We start from the raw sequence: 21949 nt of genomic DNA on the forward strand, positions 1-21949 counted from the left end.
GTGATAGATGTGCAGAAGATGAATGTGCAAGTAGAGATTCTGGGGTGTAAAGGAGCAAAAAAAACAAAAACAATATGGGGATGAGGTAGTTGGGTGGGCTATTCACAGATGGGCTATGTACAGGTGCAATGGTCTGTAAGCTGCTCTGACAGCTGATGCTTAAAGTTAGTGAGGGGGATATGAGTCTCCAGCTTCAGTGATTTTTGCAGTTTGTTCCAGTCATTGGCAGCAGATAACTGGAAGGAAAGGAGGCCAAAGTAGTGAGTGAGCTGAGATAAGGTGGGGCTTTACCTAGCAAAGACTTATAGATGAGCTGGAGCCAGTGGGATTAGCGACGAATATGAAGAGAGGCCAAGCCAATGAGAGCATACAGGTAGCAGTGGTGGGTAGTAAATGGGGCTTTGGTGACAAAACGAATGGCACTGTGATAGACTGCATCCAATTTGCTGAGTAGAGTGTTGGAGGCTATTTTGTAAATTAGGTCGCCAAAGTCAAGGATTGGTAGGATAGTCTGTTTTACGAGGGTATGTTTGGCAGAATGAGTGAAGGATGCTTTGTTGCGATATAGGAAGCCCATTCTAGATTTAATTTTGGAGATGCTTAATGTGAGTCTGGAAGGAGAGTTTACAGTCTAACCAGACACGTAGGTATTTGTAGTTGTCCACATATTGTAAGTCAGAACCATCCAGAGTAGTGATGCTAGACGGGCAGGCAGGTGCGGGCAGCGATCGGTTGAAGAGCATTTAGTTTTACTTGCATTTAAGAGCAGTTGGAGGCCACGGAACGAGAGTTGTGTGGCATTGAAACTCGTCTGGAGGGTAGTTAACACAGTGTCCAAAGAAGGGCCAGATATATACAAAATGGTGTCGTCTGCATAGAGGTGGATCAGAGAATCACCAGCGACAAGAGCGGCATCATTGACGTATACAGAGAAAAGAGTCGGCCAGAGAATTGAACCCTGTGGCATCCCCATAGAGACTGCCAGAGGTCCGGACAACAGGCCCTCCGATTTGACACACTGAACTCTGTCTGAGAAGTATTTGGTGAACCAGGCGAGGCAGTCATTTGAGAAACCAAGGCTGTTGAGTCTGCCGATAAGAATGCTGTGATTGACAGAGTCAAAAGCCTTGGCCAGGTCGATGAATACGGCTGCACAATATTGTCTTTTATCGATGGCAGTTATGATGTCGTTTAGGACCTTGAGCGTGGCTGAGGTGCACCCATGACCTGCTCAGAAACCAGAATGCATAGCGGAGAAGGTACGGTGGGATTCGAAATGGTCGGTGATCTGTTTGTTAATTTGGCTTTCGAATACCTTAGAAATGCAGGGTAGGGTAGATATGGGTCTGTAACAGTTTTGGTCTAGGGTGTCACCCCCTTTAAAGAGGGGGATGACCGCGGCAACTTTCCAATCTTTGGGAATCTCAGACGATACAAAAGAGAGGTTGAACAGGCTGGTAATAGGGGTTGCAACAATTGCGGCGGATAATTTTAGAGAGGGTCCAGATTGTCTATCCCAGCTGATTTGTAGGGGTCCAGATTTTGCAGCTCTTTCAGAACATCAGCTATCTAGATTTGGGTGAAGGAGAAATGGGGGAGGCTTGGGCAAGTTGCTGTGGGGGGTGCAGAGCTGTTGACCGGGGTAGGGGTAGCCAGGTGGAAAACATGGCCAGCCGTAGAAAAATGCTTATTGAAATTCTCAATTATCGTAGATTTATCAGTGGTGACAGTATTTCCTAGCCTCAGAGCAGTGGGCAGCTGGGAGGAGGTGCTCTTATTCTCCATGGATTTTAAAGTGTCCCAGAACTTTTTGGAGTTTGTGCTAATTTCGGCAAATTTCTGTTTGAATAAGCTAGTCTTTACTTTCCTAACTGCCTGTGTATATTGGTTCCAAACTTCCCTGAAAAGTTGCATATCGCAGGGGCTATTTGATGCTAATGCAGAACACCACAGGATGTTTTTGTGCTGGTCAAGGGCAGTCAGGTATTGAGTGAACCAAGGGCTATATCTGTTCCTGGTTAAAAAAATTTTAGTGGGGCATGCTTATTTAAGATGGTGAGGAAAGCACTTTTAAAGAATAACCAGGCATCCTCTACTGACGGAATGAGGTCAATATCCTTCCAGGATACCCGGGCCAGGTCGATTAGAAAGGCCTGCTCGCTGAAGTGTTTTAGGGAGCGTTTGACAGTGATGAGGGGTGGTCATTTGATGCATTACGGACGCAGGCAATGAGGCAGTGATCACTGAGATCATGGTTGTAGACAGCAGATGTGTATTTAAAGGGCAGGTTGGTCAGGATGATATCTATGAGGGTGCCCGTGTTTACGGATTTGGGGTTGTACCTGGTAGGTTCCATGATAATTTGGGAGACATTGAGGGCATCTAGCTTAGTTTGTAGGACGGCCGGAGTGTTAAGCATGTCCCAGTTTAGGTCACCCAACAGTGCAAACTCTGAAGATAAACGGGGGGCAATTAATTCACATATGATGTCCAGGGCACAGATGGGGGCCGAGGGGGGTCTGTAACAAACGGCAACAGTGAGAGACTTATTTCTGGAAAGGTTTCTTTTTAAAAGTAGAAGCTCGAACTGTTTGGGCACAGAGCTGGATAGCGTGACAGAACTCTGCAGGCTGTCTCTGCAGTAGATTGCAACTCCACCCCCTTTGGCAGTTCTATCTTGGCGGAGAATGTTGTAGTTGGGGATGGAAATTTCTGAATTTTTGGTGGCCTTCCTAAGCTGTTTTGGCAGTTCCTGTTTACTATACAGTGTACAATAAAGAATATTGACAGAATTCAATACACAATCCGATCTCATACAAAACCAACCCAGCATAGAACACTCATCAAATATTTATGAATGTTTTAGTCAATTTAAAATGTGAATAACAGTTATTCTCGATGACCACAACCATCAGAAATGTGTTGACTAATCAGGTTAGCGTTCAAAATAATGGAATTATGACATGCATTGAATCAAATAAAAATAGAATCCTGCCTAACTCACACTTGTGGGATTATGACAGAATTAAGGCCACATATCCATATCCCTATGCCATAAATCATAAGACAACCCTTCATACCATTGTCCATCTTATTCTATAGCCTCTGTTGACCTACTCTTACAATGTCCTAAATGCTTGGTGACAAAAAAGTTTGGTGACAAATGTTTCCCTAATGGTTCATCTCTTCCCAGGGTATCTAAGGGCCACTTCCCAATATGGTTTAAGTCCAAAATTCTCCTTAAGTGCTGTAGGAAAAAGGAACGACGGCATTTGGCACGACATCGACAAACTGTTGTTGTGCAATTTACTTACAGAGAAATCAAATTTGTGCAAGAGAAGCCATGCCCGTTTTTTGGCACATCCCCAGAAAGCTGTCAGAAAGTTAATGGCAGTCTTTTTAGTAGTAGTAACTATCACTATGGTGGAGTGAGTGAGTGAGTGAGTGAGTGAGTGAGTGAGTGAGTGAGTGAGTGAGTGAGTGAGTGAAAGAAAGAAAAGAGGGAAGAACGTGTGTATGCAGTAAAAGAGAGAAATCAAACAAGTCAGAATAGAGACTTGACTGTGAACAAAATCTCTACGTTTGAATGATCCGTTATAGTCAGGAATTTCTCAAAGAAAAAAAATATAATAACAAGACAAGTAGGCCTACAAAACAATGACATGCATTGTAAATAAACTTGTGTAGATCCTATGAGCCCAGCCAAAATAATGAAAAAATATAGACCCATTCTTGGAAACCAGAGCTGTGGCGGAAAGAAACCATGCATAAATATGCAGAGTAAATCAGCCCATTGCAACTTCTTCGAAACAGGCTTAGTGGCGAGGGACCACACTTTTGAGAACAACTTATGCTGAGGCACAATCTCTCTCACTCCTCTCCTCTTTCTAGCAAAAATGGAGTGACACAAAGTTGACCCTGATGCTTTGACATGTTTGAAAGACGGAGCAGGTTCTGCCACCATTGAACAAAACCTTGGAAAAGTTTACATTTGGAAGGAGGAAATCAAGGAGAAGTAAAAAATAGTGACTAGGTACTGTGGTATATTCAGACCAGTGTTTGGGTCAGAATGAACCTGTGCAGTGACGTCAGTTGGACGTCAGACGGCCAGTTGTATGGTAGTAGAAAAATAAATGGGGGGCGCTCAAGCTATTTCCATCTCAAGATGATTTTTAATTTCCAACCCATCATTGGAAAGATCAAGACATCGCTCTCAACAGGAGTACGCATTGCCAGCCAGCAGGCCCTTAAGTTATTTCAATATTCACACATCCTGTCTCTGAATTTATTTTCTGATCTGTAATATAGAGCTTTCACAGGCCATCATATGAAACATGTATACATTTCAACACGTGGAATATATCAGTAATATCGGTAATATATTTATCATGAGGTAACGTGGCTAAGATATCCAACTACATACATACATACATATAGTGAGGACTGGCATAAAACAATATAATCACTTTTCAATCGCCCCCTGGACAAGAGGAACCAGTCCTTAAACAAGGACATGACGTACAGATATATGAACACAATGGGAGTTTCTCAATATGCATACTACCGTGCTGCACACTCTCACGCTCCGAGTGCATTCTCCGACCATGTTCTCTTGAGTACATAATTGTGAGGACGAGAGTGTGGAGAATGCATAAAACAATACATTTGAGAAGCACTCGCACTCCCTCTACTGTCCTACCTCACAATTCCCCTCCCCATTCACTGAACCTTCTTCCAGCCAGGACAATGGCAACAATAGACGACACAAGATATACACAAAGCAAACGTTTTACTTTCTAATTATCAGCTAGATCTGTGTATCGTAATAATCTAGCTAGCCAGCTATTTAAACAGGCAAAAATTACTTAAAACTAATGTTATGCAAGGTAGATGTACATTTGAAGTCAGAAGTTTACATACACTTACGTTGGAGTAATTAAAACTCATTTTTCAACCACTCCACAAATTTCTTGTTAACAAACTATAGTTTTGGCAAGTCGGTTAGTACATCTAATTTGTGCATGACACAAGTAATTTTTCCAACAATTGTTTACAGACAGATTATTCCACTTATAATTCACTGTATCACAATTCCAGTGGATCAGACGTTTACATACACTAAGTTGACTGTGCCTTTAAACAGTTTGGAAAATTCCAGAAAATGATGTCATGGCTTAGAAGCTTCTGATAGGCTAAATGACATCCTTTGAGTCAATTGGAGGTCTACCTGTGGATGTATTTCAAGGCCTACCTTCAAACTCAGTGCCTCTTTGCTTGACATAATGGGAAAATCAAAAGAAATCAGCCAAGACCTCAGAAAAAAAATTGTAGACCTCCACAAATCTGGTTCATCCTTGGGAGCAATTTCCAAACGCCTGAAGGTACCACATAAACAATTGTACGCAAGTATAAACACCATGGGACCACACAGCTGTCATACAGCTCAGGAAGGAGACGTGTTCTGTCTCCTAGAGATGAACGTACTTTGGTGCGAAAAGTGCAAATCAATCCCAGAACAACAGCAAAGGACCTTGCGAAGATGCTGGAGGAAACAGGTACAAAGGTATCTATATCCACAGTAAAACAAGTCCTATATTGACATAACCTGAAAGGCCGCTCAGCAAGGAAGAAGCCACAGCTCCAAAACCGCCATAAAAAAGACAGACTACGGTTTGCAACTGCAAACGGTTTGCAACTGCAAACGGTTTGCAACTGAGGACAAAGATTGTACTTTTTGGAGAAATGTCCTCTGGTCTGATGAAACAAAAATAGAACTGTATAAATATATAAAATAAATAAATATATAGAAACTATAGAAATAGAAACTTAAGGACAACAAAGTCAAGGTATTGGAGTGGCCATCACAAAGCCCTGACCTCAATCCCATAGAAAATGTGTGGGCAGAACTGAAAAAGCATGTGCGAGCAAGGAGGCCTACAAAACTGACTCAGTCCCACCAGCTCCCACCAGGAATGGACCGAAATTCACCCAACGTATTGTGGGAAGCTTGTGGAAGGCTACCTGAAATGTTTGACCCAAGTTAAACAATTTAAAGGCAATGCTACCAAATAGTAATTGCGTGTATGTAAACTTCTGACCCACTGGGAATGTGATGAAAGAAATAAAAGCTGAAAGAAATAATTCTCTCTACTATTATTCTGACATTTCACATTCTTAAAATAAAGTGGTGATCCTAACTGACCTAAGACATGGCATTGTTGCTAGGATTAAATGTCAGGAATTGTGAAAAACTGAGTTTAAATGTATTTGGCTAAGGTGTATGTAAACTTCCGACTTCAACTGTACATATTTCATTGGTAGCTACCAATTCTTCATGGCTAGCTAGCTAGCCAGTTAGCCCTATTGACTTGGACTTACCCAGTCACTGAACTGTCTTCCAGTCAGGTCAACAATGGCAACAGTAACGAAACAAGATATACACAAAGCAACCATTTTACTTCATAACTATCAGCTAGCATAATAATGTAGCTAACCAGATATTTTAACATGCAAAAATGATCTAAAACTAATATTATGTGAGATATATTCTTCGTGGGTTGCTAGCTAACAATTATTTGTGGCTATCTGGGTAGCTAACAGTACTAGTTGCTAGCCAGTTAGCCCTATTGACCTATTATGGGCTTGTGATATATGGTATGTAGGCAGATAAACATGGCAAAATGAACACCGCCTGTATTTATTAACGTATCAAAATAAAATATTATAGTCAGGCAACATATGAGATGTGAATAAGCAACATTTAATTCTGAATAGGAGTGTATTTTCTCTCGCTTCAGCTCAAATAATGGCCACCATTGATTTCAATACATTTTATGTCATTTTTTACGTGGTTGCATCATTTTTCTTTGCATACTTTCCGTTGAAGCTTGCATTGATGCATGCTTCAAAATAAGTACAAATGGAGTACACATTCCAGAAGTGCCCTCTGTGCTCCGTTTCGCATACTTTGACTTCAACTCATACTCTGACCCTCCTGTGCTCCAATTTGCGTGCTCGGAGCACGGTAGTATGCATTTTGAGAAACACCCAATGACTCCAGATGCCGAGGCTGAGACCTCAACCGTCCAGAGACGCCGTCTTGTTACCGTCTCCCTTGTTTTGCGAAACTCATCCAAAAGCTTTCAGAAATGCCCTGAGAAGAAACCAAACATGAATAGACTTCCTGTGCCTTTCACTTGTTTTGGATATTAACCGGCTGTCCCACTTTCTTCAATGTTTGTACAGTGTCATTATACACATGGAAATATACATTGGCCAGAGAGTGGACAAAGTAAAATACTGCCATTGCAACCCAAGTGGTCAATTTGTTTCTGTTTTGGACCACAAAAGATGTGAGAATGAAACACTCATTGCATGCGTGGCTAGTGAGGCATAGGAAAAAAGGTGAACATCGATCGCTCTTTCTGTCTGTTGAGAAGCCCACAAACTCTTGCTTTTTACAACGTTTAACGGTGACTGTTCCTTGACCCCTGCATATAAAATGAAGCTAAGGGGTCAGTGAGGGGTTGGCAACCACGGAAGCAGTTCCAACAGTTCTCACTCCAAAGGTCATGCTCCATTTGACCCTTGTTAAGCTGTACAGTTGTTACATCACAGCATGGCGGTGTTCACCAGACAGGAAATCGCTACTGCAGTGTGTGTGTGCGTGCGTGCGTATGTGTACCCCAACGGCTTCAGTGTGTGTCTCTTCAGGTATTTGCTGCAACTGAAAATGGTCCAAACAATGTCTCTAAACCCAAGAACCAAAAACCCCCACCCAAACCCCTCTCTCAGATGTGCAGCTTGTGGAGTCCTGGCGGGGTGGTAGTGGTGGTGGAGGAGGCGGGCCGGGGCTCGATGTCCCTCGTCTTCATGAAACCCAGCAGCTGCTCAGGGATTTCTGCCAACACGTCCTTCGCCAGCCGTGCCATGCTCAGCACCTGGTTGCCCTGGCGGTCTATGTAGTCCCGGAAAGGCACAAACTGGACTATGTCTCTCTCGGCAATGCGCCCCTTAGAGGACACTCTGACCTCGTCACCATCCAGTTCCTCCATCGCTATGGAGCAGAAACAGACAGAGGGAGAGGTAGAGAAATGGGGTAGAGGCAGGGAAAGAGAGGGAGTTAGAGACAGAGTTAGAGTCATAGACAGAGACAGAGAGAGTCAGACAGAGAGTCCAAGTCAGGGACAGAGACAGAGATGACGTCACGTAAATCCATTATTAGACAGAATGCTGTTTGTGTTATTAATGTGTGTTGGATTTGTGATCAATATGGCACCCTACCAGTGGAGGCTGCTGAGGGGAGAATGGCTCATAATAATGGCCGGAACGGATCAATTGGAATGGCATCAAACAGATGGAAACCATATGTTTGATGTTTTTGAAACCATTCCGCTGATTCCGCTCCAGTCATTACCATGAGCCCATTCTCCCCAATTAAGGTGCCACCAGCCTCCTGTGTCACTTTGTTTGCCAAAAGCGCAACTAATAATATAATAGTAGGTCAAAGACATAATTCTGTACATGAAAGCCCCAGAGCAAACATATTTTAAAAACATCTTCCTGAAACTTCATTCTTACATTACTAGGAGTGATTTTAATATAACCAACGGCATCCATATTAGGAACTATTTTCTGAGAACCAACAACATCCTAATGTGGATGCCGTAACTTTCTAACAGACTACATCATGAATACTAATATCTATTTTGGTGGCGAGAAGATGTGGGTCCATCTTATCTGGTGTACTGGAGTAGAGAGGAGCTGGGAGGCAGATGCCTGGCCATGCCTGTGGGACTATACAGTTGGGTTCACACTGATGTCTTTGAGAGTGCATGCCTCAGCCATGGGCAGCGACCCAAAACTACTCAATACCCACCCACCCTCCCTCATTTCCTCTCCTCCAGGACCAGTAACCTGAAAAGCACTGGATAAATAAAGGCAATGGGCTGGAGACCTATCCAGTGCTTTCACCTAATGGCTGTAGGGTATAGCAGTGCAGAGAGGAAGAGAGAGGGGGTGAAGGGACAGCAGGATGGCAGGAAAGTGGGGCAGGTGTCTTGGGTAAACCCAGACATGTGGGGGGCATCCCCTGAGTCACTGACTTATACAAAGCCTTCTGCTCCCTTGAATGTCACACACATGCACGCGCACCCGCACACACACACACACACACACACCACACACACACACACACACACACACACACACACACACACACACACACACACACACACACACACACAGCCTTCTGTTTGCCATGAATGTTACACACAGGAACAAGCGTGCTTACAGAGTACACACACACACTCACACATCTTCTGATTCCCATGAATTTCACACCCATGAATGTGTGTGTGTACATGCAGGCGCAGGAGTGCTTGGTACACACTGATGATGCACATACGTTCACTCCACACACATATGCACACAAACATCTACAGGTACACAGGTGCATCCAAACAGATGCCCACATGCAGACTTCATGGGAACATGGGAGGCATTTTGGAGAGAGGAACATGGCATGATGGAAAGATTCGAAGAGGGGAAGGATAAGAGAGGAGAGGATGGGAATAGCAGAGGAGAGAGGAGAGGAGATGCGTTGCACTCAAGCATATGTGCGAGACAGTCTGTTTGCACAGGCTCCCTGTGGAGAGAAAGAGCTCCCAGTTCCCTCTGACTGAGCAAGAGGAGGATAAGAGAGCGTAGATGAGTCAAATACCCCTCCACCTATAGACCACTTAAAGTTATGCTGATTTCCCAACCACCACACAATCTGGAGCAATCAGTCAAACCATCACAAACCAATACTCTAGTGATTTAATTTATACACTTTTAAATCGCTCTGTCTCACACACACACTAGAGACTCACACATAGGCACGAGCATGCATGCACACACATACACACACAACCCCTACGGCAGCTACCCCTGACCCCTCGCACAGCCCTGTGTAGTTTGTAATAGGTCCCAAAGAGACCCCCTTGTCGTTAGGCATGAATAATTTCCCCTTTTCTGCTTCCTTTCCCCAACTACCGGCAGTATCTTTAATTCAAATCACTTAGCCAATTAACTTTTGGAATAGGCATAATGCATAATAAGTGTGCTCCAGTGTTTGCACATTTACTTTGGGAGTGACTGCTTTGTTTTGCTGCTCTCTTGCTAGCTGAAGAGCTTCAGCTTTCCAGCACAACTCTTTCTCACTATGCCAGAACGAGTGTACACGGCAGTGGCGGTCAGTGCCGTTTAAGATGAGGGAGGACGGACAATTTTTGTTGTTGTTGTTGATTAGCATGGTCTTCTTTCTATTTCAGGTATGTTTATCCACGCTTTGTTCCATTTGCTTCCGTTTAAGAAACGTTTTTCAACAGAATCGGCGGAATGAATACATCACATGGACACACGCAAACACAGTTCACATTCATAGCAGCCAAATACAAACAGCATGATCACTTTCTAATCGACCTGGCCGGGGTTTCCTGGAATGACATTGACCTCATCCCGTCAGTAGATGATGCCTGGCTATTCTTTAAAAGTGCCTTCCTCACCATCTTAAATAAGCATGCCCCTCTCAAAAAATTTAGAACTAGGAATAGATATAGTCCTTGGTTCACGCCAGACCTGTCTGCCCTTGACAAGCACAAAAACATCCTGTGGCGTTCTGCATTAGCATCGAATAGCCCCCGTGATATGCAACTTTTCAGGGAAGTTAGGAACAAATATACACAGGCAGTTAGAAAAGCTAAGGCAAGATTTTTCAAACAGAAATTTGCATCCTGTAGTACTAACTCAAAAAGTTCTGGGACACTGTAAAGTCCATGGAGAATAAGAGCACCTCCTCCCAGCTGCCCACTGCTCTGAGGCTAGGAAACATTGTCACCACCGATAAATCCACTATAATTGAGAATTTCAATAAGCATTTCTCTACGGCTGGCCAAGCTTTCCACATGGCTACCCCTACCCCGGTCAACTGCCCGGCACCCTCCACAGCAATCCCACCATTTATCCTTTACCCAAATCCAGATAGCCGATGTTCTGAAAGAGCTGCAAAAGCTGGACCCCTACAAATCAGCCGGGCTAGACAATCTGGACCCTCTCTTTCTAAAATTACCTGCCGAAATTGTTGCAACCCCTATTACTAGCCTGTTCAACCTCTCTTTCGTATCATCTGAGATTCCCAAAGATTGGAAAGCTGCTGCGGTTATCCCCCTCTTCAAAGGGGGTGACACTCTAGACCCAAACTGCTACAGACCCATATCTATCCTACCCTGTCTTTCTAAGGTCTTCGAAAGCCAAGTTAACAAACAGATTACTGACCATTTTGTATCCCACAGTACCTTCTCCGCTATGCAATCTGTTTTCAGAGCTGGTCATGGGTGCACCTCAGCCACGCTCAAGGTTCTAAACGACATCCTAACCGCCATCGATAAGAGACATTAATGTGCAGCCGTATTCATCGACCTGGCCAAGGCTTTCGACTCTGTCAATCACAACATTCTTATTGGCAGACTCGACAGCCTTGGTTTCTCAAATGATTGCCTCGCCTGGTTTACCAACTACTTCTCTGATAGAGTTCAGTGTGTCAAATCGGAGGGCCTGTTGTCTGGACCTCTGACAGTCTCTATGGGTGTGCCACAGGGTTCAATTCTCGGGCCGACTCGCTTTTCTGTATACATCAATGATGTTGCTCTTGCTGCTGGTGATTCTCTGATCCACTTCTATGCAGACGACACCATTCTGTATACTTCTGGCCCCTCCTTGGACACTGTGTTAACTAACCTCCAGACGAGCTTCAATGCCATACAACTCTCCTTCCGTGGCCTCCAACTGCTCTTAAACGCAAGTAAAACTAAATGCATGCTTTTCAATCAATCGCTGCCCGCACCTGCTCGCCCATCCAGCATCACTACTCTGGACGGCTCTGACTTAGAATACGTGGACAACTAAAAATACCTGGGTGTCTGGTTAGACTGTAAACTCTCCTTCCAGACTCACATTAAGCATCTCCAATCCAAAATTAAATCTAGAATGGGCATCCTATATCGCAACAAAGCATCCTTCACTCATGCTGCCAAACATACCCTCGTAAAACTGACCATCCTACCGATCCTCGACTTCGGTGATGTCATCTATAAAATAGCCTCCAACACTCTACTCAACAAACTGGTTGCAGTCTATCACAGTGCAATTTGTTTTGTCACCAAAGCCCCATACACTACCCACCATTGCGACCTGTACGCTCTCGTTGGTTGGCCCTCGCTTCATACTCGTCGCCAAACCCAAGTCTCTGCTAGGTAAAGCCTCGCCTTATCTCAGCTCACTGGTCACCATAGCAGCACCCACTCCTAGCACGCGCTCCAGCAGGTATATCTCACTGATCACCCCCAAAGCCAATTCCTGCTTTGGTCGTCTTTCCTTCCAGTTCTCTGCTGCCCATGACTGGAACGAATTGCAAAAATCTCTGAAGCTGGAGACTCACATCTCCCTCACTAGCTTTAAGCACCAGCTGTCAGAGCAGTTTACAGATCACTGCACCTGTACTTAGCCTATCTGTAAACAGCCCATCTATCTACCTACCTCATCCCCATGCTGGTATTCATTTATTTATTTTGCTCGTTTGCACCCCAGTATCTCTACCTGCACATTCATCTTCTACCGATCTACCATTCCAGTGTTTAATTGCTATATTGTAAATACTTCGCCACCATGGCCTATTTATTTCCTTAACTTACCTCATTTGCACTCACTGTATATAGACTTTTTGTTTTCTTTTGTTCTACTGTATTATTGACTGTATGTTTTGTTTATTCCATGTGTAACTCTGTGTTGTTGTATGTGTCGAATTGCTACGCTTTATCTTGGCCAGGTCGCAGTTGCAAATGAGAACTTGTTCTCAACTAGCCTACCTGGTTAAATAAAGGTGAAAAAAATAAAAATAAAAAACTTTACTCATTGTAATTCCCTCTCGCATTTACACGCTCTCCTCCTCTTTCACATTTTCCCTTCGCTTGTGGACAACACATCAGCTGTCTGTGACCAGGTGAAAAAACCTTTCCAAGCCAAACATTCATATCATAACCGCTAACCACTACACACAGCCTACATCATTGTCACCATATTAGCTAGCTAACATCATTGTCAACATAGCTAATAGAACTAACGCATTAGTAAACCCACTACAGTAATGCAGTATAGTGTACAGTCAGCAAACAGTTTAGCAGTTACACAGGCGGCCCTGGTGGCAATAAATTAATAAAACCAAAAGCTTACCTTGACTTGGAAGAGTCCCAGTGTTGGATAGCCATAGCCTGCTAGCTAACATAGCATCACTCTCTGTTTGAGTATGGTAAACTAGCTAGCCTCATTTGCTAGCTAAGTAAGTGAAAGGGAAAAAAATACTATAAAATATAGCTCTCTCTCTCTATCTCTCTTGCTTCTCCTTCATTTTTGAAGAAATGTATTTGTTCAAAACTGTTAATTAAACTATTCTCCTTCTCTCTGAGTGAACTACTTACCACATTTTATACCACACATGGTATTATTATTCAGCTCTGCCGTTAACCTTCTGAGCTTAAGCTAGGTGACCCAGGTAACAAAGCCTCAGTGGAAGTCTGATATATCAGGTGTGTTAATCCGGCACCATATGGGGAAAAAATGGACTGAAACAGCGAGGGAATAGATGGGTTGGCTGGAAGCCACGTTTTTATGATTCTGAATGGTCAGATAGCAACAGTGACAAGAAGATACCATGTGGGGAATCGTAGGTGGCTCGTTTCATCTTGTTATTGATACCATGTCTTGTTTTGAGGTGTTTTGACTGATTTCATGTTAATGTCTCAAATTCGCTAGCTAGCTAACCAACAAATGTAACAATATTTTTGAGACAAGTGCTCATTGTGCAATAAACATTTGAGGATTAAATATAGTTTAAATGTTGTCAACAATCTAAGCCAACCCTGTCTGTGCCCCATAGTTGCGCATGTGCTGGTTTTGTTGCTAAACAACCAACCCGTCTATTGCTAATTTCGTGTTCAATTGCAAAGCGTTTTCCATTGCCCTACTCAATACGACTTAGGACTCACTTACTCTGAGTTCCTCTCCACCGAGAGACATGACACAGGAGTCACGACCTGTTACCACATGAGACTAATGCTAAGGATTATTTGGGAAGGGGGAAGGAATCAACACATTCCTCTTCCTGGAGAGCAACTGATAGTATGTTTTTTAAATTGTTTTTAATTTTAAATTTAAATTTATTTTTAGTTATTTTATTTCTTTTGTTTTTCAATTTTGGGAGTCGTTTTTTTTAGGGTGGATCAGCTTTAATATTGCAGATATATTGTTACTTCCATCAATGTAATTGTCTGCATCATTTCTAATCCCCCATATATTTTTTGGGTATATATAAACATGCATACACATACACATATATATATCTGATTTACCTCACCTGGTTCACCTTTTGGGTGGAGTTTGCACTTTAGGGGCAATGGAATGGGGTCAAATAAGCAAACTCCGCCTACCTGGTGCCCTAGGCAAACTAAAAACAATTGGGTGTGCAGGTTTTGGTTCTACCTGTACTCAAGCTGCTCTTCAGGATCAAATCAAATGTGTTAAAAGAGTAGAAGAGGGCTGGAGCAAAAGCCTGTACCGCTCCATACCAGGAGATGTGGGTGTCCTTGCTGTATATCTATGATAGGGGGAGATACATTTGGAAGAAAGGGAGAGCAGGAAGGGGATTCACCAGTTCCTAAAACTTCTGGGAAGGAGATTGCAGTTGTTCTGTCACCTATCCTGCTGATCTTTAGTGCACTTCACAGACAGTGACACATTGACTGCCTAGCATTGAGAGAAGAACAGAAGCTGGGTCAGCACCATGCAATTTAAAAGCCCCCCCCCACCGGACAGACACTTACCATCAAACTCAGCAGGACCCACTCCCACTATGATGATAGACATGGGCAGAGCGGCAGCCTGCGGAGAAAAATCACACACACACACACACACACGCACATAGACACGCACACACACACACGCACACGCACAGGAAATGATATCATTATGACGTCCCGTGCCACATTTTGGGACACACACACAAACTTAAGGCCCACCAATGTCAACAACACACATCACTGAGTTGTGATGAACACTCACATTGACCACAGCCTCCTTGGTCTGCACCATGTCTGAGATGACTCCGTCTGTGATCATCAACAGCACAAAGTACTGGGATCCGTCAGTCACATCCTCAGCACACCTGCACGGAGCAACACAGCACAGGATGAAACACAAATCAAACCAAATCATATTTGTCACGTGCGCCCTTCCCAAAATAGTAACACAAGAGGAATTAAATAAAATACACAAGAATGGTGCTATGTACATGGAGTACCGGTGCCAGATCAATATGCAGAGGTACGAGGTACTTGAGGTGGATATGTACATGAAGGCAGGGTAAAGTAACTAGGCATCAGGATAGATAATAATACGAGTTAAATAAAGAACAGAGCAGCAGCAGCAAGTGAGTGAGTTGGGTTGGGTAGTCTATGTTCTTTTTTCTATGTTGTGTTTTTGTGTTTGGCCTGGTATGGTTCTCAATCAGAGGCAGGTGTCGTTCGTTGTCTCTGATTGAGAATCATACTTAGGTAGCCTGTTTTCCCCATTTTAGTTGTGGGTGATTGTTTCTGTTTTCTGTGTCTTCACCATACAGAAGAACTGCTTCATTTTCATCTTTCACTTTGTTATTTTTGTGTTCAGTGTCTTTTCATTAAAAATGACGAACACTTACCACGCTGCACATTGGTCCGATCTGTCATACTCCTCTTCAGAGGAAGACGAATTGCGTTACAGAATCACCCACTACAACCGGACCAAGCAGTGTGGTAAACAGGAGCAGAGGGTGCTGGACTCCTGGACATGGGAGGAGATTTTGGACGGAAAGGGACCCTGGGCACATGCTGAGGAATATCGCCGCCCCAAGGCAGCGAAAGCTGAGCGGCGGCGATATGGGGAGGTAGCACGGCAGCGCGACAGGCACGAGAGGCAGCCCCCAAAAAACATTTGGGGGGGGCACACGGGGAGTGTGGCTGAGTCAGGTTGGAGACCTGAGCCCACTCCTCGTGCTTACCGGAAAAAGCGCAGTACTGGTCAGGAACCGTGTTATGCGGTCAAGCACACGGTGTCGCCAGTACGCGCTCATAAGCCAGCCCCCCAAGTGCCATGAGAGAGTGGGAATCCAGCCAGGGTGTGTTGTGCCAGCCCAGCGTGTTTGATCTCCGGTACGCCGTTTCGGCCCAGTGTATCCTGCGCCGGGCGCTGCGTGCTGTGTCTCCGAGGCGCTGGGAGGGTGCAGTGCGTTCTATGCCTGCGCTCCGCCCATGCCGGGCGAATGTGGGTATTGAGCCTAAGGGAGAGGTGCGAGTGGTATGCACCAGATCTCCAGTGCTCACCCACAGCCCGGTTCAACCTGTGCCTGCACTCTGGAGGGTCCGGGCTAAAGGGGTCATCCAGCCTGGAGGATTGGTGCCAAGGCTGCGCACCAGTGCTCCAGTGCTCCCCCACAGCCCGGTCCATCCGGTGCCTCCTCCACGCACCAGGCCTCCTGTAGGTCTCCCCAGACTGGTGGGTCCTGTGGCAGCCCCACGCACCAGGCTGTCTCTCCGTCTCCTCCCTCCAGGTTCGCCCGTCTGACCTGAGCTGCCAGAGCCGCACGTCTGTCCTGAGCTGCCAGAGCCGCCCGTCTGTCCTGCCACCCTTTACTCTGGCGCTGCCGGAATCTCCCGCCTGTCCGGTGCTGCCAGAATCTCCCATCCATTCGGGACCCGCGGCAAGGGTCCCCAGTCCGAGGTCGGCGGCAAGGGTGGCAGCTCCCAAGGAACCACTTAAGTGGGCCGAGACTATGGTGGAGTGGGGTCCACGTCCCGTGCCAGAGCCGCCACCGTGGACAGATGCCCACCCAGACCCTCCCCTATAGGTTCAGGTTTTGTGGGCGGAGTCCGCACCTTTGGGGTGCGGACTACTGTCACGTTCTGACCTTAGTTCCTTTATTATGTCTTTGTGTTAATTTGGTCAGGGCGTGAGTTGGGGTGGGTAGTCTACGTTCTTTTTTCTATGTTGTGTTTTTGTGTTTGGCTTGGTATGGTTCTCAATCAGAGGCAGGTGTCATTCGTTGTCTCTGATTGAGAATCATACTTAGGTAGCCTGTTTTCCCCATTTTAGTTGTGGGTGATTGTTTCTGTTTTCTGTGTCTTCACCATACAGGACTGTTTAATTTTCGTCTTTCACTTTGTTATTTTCGTGTTCAGTGTCTTTTCATTAAAAATGACGAACAGTTATCACGCTGCACATTGGTCCGATCTGTCATACTCCTGGTCAGAGGAAGACGAATTGCGTTACACTTCCTCTGACACCGCCTGATATAGAGGTCCTGGATGGCAGGGAGCTTTGCCCCAGTTATGTTCTTAACTGTCTGCACCACCCTGTGTAGCGCATTGCAGTCAAGGGCGGTGCATTTGCCATGCCAAACGGGGATGCAGCCAGTCAAGATGGCCTTGATTGTGCAGTGGTAGAACTCTCAGCCTCTTGAGGGGGACAAGGCACTGCCGTGCCCTCTTCACGATTGTGCGGATGTTTGTGTACCATGTTAAGTTTATTTGAGCTGTTCTTGTCATAATATGGACTTGGTCTTTTACCAAATATGGCAATTTTATGTATATCACCCCTAAGTTGTCACAACAGAACTGATTGGCTCAAACACATTAAGAAGGAAAGAAATTCCACAAATTAACTTTAAACAAGGCACACCTGTTAATTGAAATGCATTCCAGGTGACTACCTCATGAAGCTGGTTAAGAGAATGCCAAGATTGTGCAAAGCTGTCATCTAGGCAAAGGGTGGCTACTTTGAAGAATCTCAAATAGAAAATATATTTTGATTTGTTTTTTGGTTAATACATGATTCCATATGTGTTATTTCAGTGTATGATATAGAAAATACAAAAAAATAAAGAAAAACCCTTGAATGTGTAGGTGTGTATCCATTCCTGTATGGGTCCAACTTTTTTGGCTGTGTGCGTGTGTGCGTGAATGCACATGTAGAGGGAGACTTTCTTCTGACTTCTGGTCTTCTGTAGTAATATAGCATACACTTACAAATACAATTACACTAAACTGTGCTCAATTGGCAGACGTAATATTCCCAGGTAGTCCGTTATTACCACTACATTACCGACTATTCTGTTGTCTAGACTGATGACATGGACTTGTTGCGTTGTTTAGACTGTTGACATAGAAGTTGTAGCTGTCGTGTTTGTGTCTGAGCCGGTTGGCAAGTGTGTCTGCTTGTGGGACAGAGATGATAGCTAATGGTAAGACTCCGCAGGGCGGACAAAACCCGCTGGCTGACTGTTTGATTGGACGGAGACCCGCTGGCTCACTGCCTGATTGGCTCACTCTCACCGTCTGGATGGAGGGGGAAGAGGACAAGAGTGAAGGATAAATGGCACTTCTCTCTCTCTGTCAGGTAATATCCCATCCTCTCTATCTGTCTGTGTCTAGTTCTCTCTCACTAGTGTGTGAAAGTCTCTCTCCTTCTCTCTCTTACGTCCGTCCGTCCGTCCGTCCGTCCATCCGTCCGTCTGTCTGTCTGTCTCTCACTATCTCTGTATGTATGCATTTGTCAGTCTCTCTCTCTCTATCTCAAACACACACAGACAAAATCATCTATTAACTTACATTCTACGTAGTATATCAACATTACAAGTGAAATAAAGGACAAGACAGGAACGCATTGGAGAATGGTTGAATCAGCTGACATGTACAGGGAGAAAGATTGTGGGCCTTTCACTACAGTACATGTAGCCCCATTTCTGGAAACACTGGATGGGAGAGGTGGGTGTTGTTAGAGAACCAAAATATTTCCCCGAGACTCTTGTTTCTAACTCCACTCAAGGTGTGATGTGGTAGTTATTACTCCAGTCTCTGCTGCTGTGAGGAGTTATATTAGGTAAAGGAGCCCAGAGAGCGGCTTGATTCACCCCCACACCTCACATGTGGACACATCCACATGACTGGAGGGCCTTCCTCCTCCTCATCATCACCATCTCTGTCCCACAAGCAGCCGCATGGGCCAACCCGGGGTGGAGGATGAGCCAAACGAGGGTGGAGGAGGAGGATGACGAAGCATAATGAGTGGAATGGAGAGAGACTTTTGAGAAAGGGTGAGAGAGAGGACAGTGGAGAGGAGAGACAGAAAGAGAGAAAGAAAGGAAGTGAGAAAGAGAGGAGGGAGAGAGAGAGGGAGAGTAGGAAAGGAGATGAACGGAAATGTGATAACGCAAGATGAGGGCTAAAGGACAAAAATTAGATATACAATAATAAAGGAATAAGAGAAAGAAAGAGAGACAGAGACAGAGACAATATGTGAAAGAGAAATATTATATTATTAATCTCATTTCCTCAAACAGGTGCTAATCATCAGCTATATCATCATCATCATCATTATGCTAATATAGCACCATATTGAACGAGAATTCATGAAGTTCTTGCATCCACAGTCAAGCCACAGCACCCCACTCTATTAAGTTATGCAAAAGAGATGCCGCATTCACTGGAAAGTATATTACCATACTTATATACACTCAGTATACCAAACATTAGGAACACCTTCCTAATATTGAGTTGCACCCCCACCCCAAAACACACTTCTATGTCAACAGTCTAGACAACGCAACACTTCTACGACAACAGTCTAGAAAACGCAACACTTCTATGTCAACAGTCTAGACAACGCAACACTTCTATGACAACAGTCTAGACAACACAACACTTCTACGACAGTCTAGACAACGCAACAATTCTACGACAACAGTCTAGACAACGCAACACTTCTATGTCAACAGTCTAGACAGCACAACACTTCTATGACAACAGCCTAGACAACGCAACACTTCTATGACAACAGCCTAGACAACGCAACACTACTATGTCAACAGTCTAGACAGCACAACACTTCTATGTCAACAGTCTAGACAGCACAACACTTCTATGACAACAGCCTAGACAACGCAACACTACTATGACAACAGTCTAGACAACACATCTACGACAACAGTCTAGTCAACGCAACAATTCTACGACAACAGTCTGGACAACGCAACACTTCTATGACAACAGTCTAGACAACACATCTACGACAACAGTCTAGACAACGCAACAATTCTACGACAACAGTCTGGACAACGCAACACTTCTATGACAACAGCCTAGACAACGCAACACTTCTATGACAACAGTCTAGACAACACTTCTCCGACAAAAGTCTAGACAATGCAACAATTCTACGACAACAGTCTAGACCACGCAACACTTCTATGACAACAGCCTAGACAACGCAACACTTTCATGACAACAGTCTAGACCACGCAACACTTTTATGACAGGTGACATCAATAAGAGATCATAGCTTTCACCTGGATTCACCTTGTCAGTCTATGTCATGGAAAGACCAGGTGTTCTTAATGTTTGGTACACAAAAAATAAACAGCAAGTACATAACAGGGCCATTAGAAAATGTGTTTCATGAAATACATACAACATTTTGGGGGATTTAGTTGTGAGAAATTGTGTATTTTTACTAAGGTGGGAGGTATGAGACTGTAGTTTGGTGGAAATCCCCATTGACTGACAATGAGTGGTCACATTTATGTAGTTGAATGAAAATTCTGTTTAAACTGCATTCATCAATCTGACTCCACTATTACTGTATGTGAATAAATGCAGGCCCTGGGCACCCCTGTGTCACTCCCTCTTTTAATTGACCGCTGTCCGACAAACATTATAACACAGTTTCCCTGTCACAATAAATCCATAGCACTTACAAACCAAACACGACAATTGAATTAACAGTAACATTCATTTAGACAATGAAAGTTTTCATCAGTTTTCACACCTCTTCTTGCGTCAGTGACCCCAGGACTTTTCTGGGAACTTCTCGTCTCAGAGGATAAGGTGTGTTTCTCCTGTGAGATGCAAATATACGGTCATCCATCAGAACAGTTTCATAAAACGCGATTGAGTCATCACGCTGGGTCTCGGCACCTGCAAGTCGCTAGTCGCGAGTTTCACCTTCTCTCGTTTTTCCACTACAAGACCTTAAGCAGCCCATTTAGGGAGAGTCTTTCCTCCTACCTGGAGAATACCAAGATAAGATCACAAGATCTTCTATAATTCATATTCTATGCTCTGCTTATTTCTATGGAAAGTATCCAGGGACACCTTTATAACACCGGAATACCAGTAAAACACTCACACAATGGCACATCTACTATTCCTTTCTAATACTACAACTATTACACCATATAATTAATTATGTTTATATGAACTACATGGCCTTCTCTAGTACTACAGTGTCCTATACAACATTCAGCAACACAACTCCTGACAAGTTTTAATGGTCGCAAGGCCCCAGCTAAGCCAATTATTAAGAGTTTTGCAGTTATGTGGAACCTTTAGAGATGGAAAACAAACAGCAATAGAGCACACGGAGGCAGGGGAGAGCAGCTAAGCTAGGCCGTCAGTCTGTCAGAGTGAGAAGGAGTGCGATAGAGACAGAGACAGAGACAGCTCAGGGGAGAACATGTCAGAGTAACTCATGAGGGCTAGGGCAGCCTAAGGGTGGAATACTGCAGAGGAGAGGAGAGGAGTGTGTGTGTGTGTGTGTGTGTGTGTGTGTGTGTGTGTGTGTGTGTGGTGGGGGGTGGAGGGTAAGAGAGTTTGTGTGTTTGCATACAGTATGTATTTGCATACAGTATATGTGACTCTCGTATCGTTTCAAGCAAGTCAAAACACATATGTACACTGAGTATACATTAACATTAAGAACACCTGCTCTTTCCATGACATAGACTGACCAGGTGAATCCAGGTGAAAGCTATGATCCATTATGGATGACA

The 21949-nt window shown here is 44.3% G+C and overlaps 2 protein-coding genes across 2 annotated transcripts in view; both read right to left on the bottom strand.

Moving 5' to 3' along the window:
* Positions 1-6241: 6241 nt before the first annotated feature.
* Positions 6242-8105, bottom strand: LOC121839931 (copine-9-like). Its single transcript, XM_042300514.1, has one exon. The coding sequence runs from the start codon at positions 8052-8054 to the stop codon at positions 7791-7793; it is 264 nt and encodes an 87-aa protein (XP_042156448.1). The 5' UTR covers positions 8055-8105; the 3' UTR covers positions 6242-7790.
* A 6733-nt stretch (positions 8106-14838) lies between these two features.
* Positions 14839-21949, bottom strand: part of LOC112267566 (copine-9) — a 193635-nt gene continuing 186524 nt past the window's right edge. Inside the window, exons 18-19 of the mRNA XM_042305298.1 lie at positions 15154-15256; positions 14839-14973 (exon numbers count right to left, since the gene is read on the bottom strand). Of these exons, the coding sequence (XP_042161232.1) occupies positions 14839-14973; positions 15154-15256 (238 nt within the window). The remainder of the gene's footprint in view (positions 14974-15153; positions 15257-21949) is intronic.

Source organism: Oncorhynchus tshawytscha, linkage group LG02 (assembly GCF_018296145.1).
Source record: "Oncorhynchus tshawytscha isolate Ot180627B linkage group LG02, Otsh_v2.0, whole genome shotgun sequence".
Taxonomy (NCBI): Eukaryota; Metazoa; Chordata; class Actinopteri; order Salmoniformes; family Salmonidae; genus Oncorhynchus; species Oncorhynchus tshawytscha.

What these genes read in the sequence shown, in the direction of transcription:
- LOC121839931 (XM_042300514.1), bottom strand. Translation starts at nt 8,054, where the DNA reads ATGGAGGAACTGGATGGTGACGAGGTCAGAGTGTCCTCTAAGGGGCGC.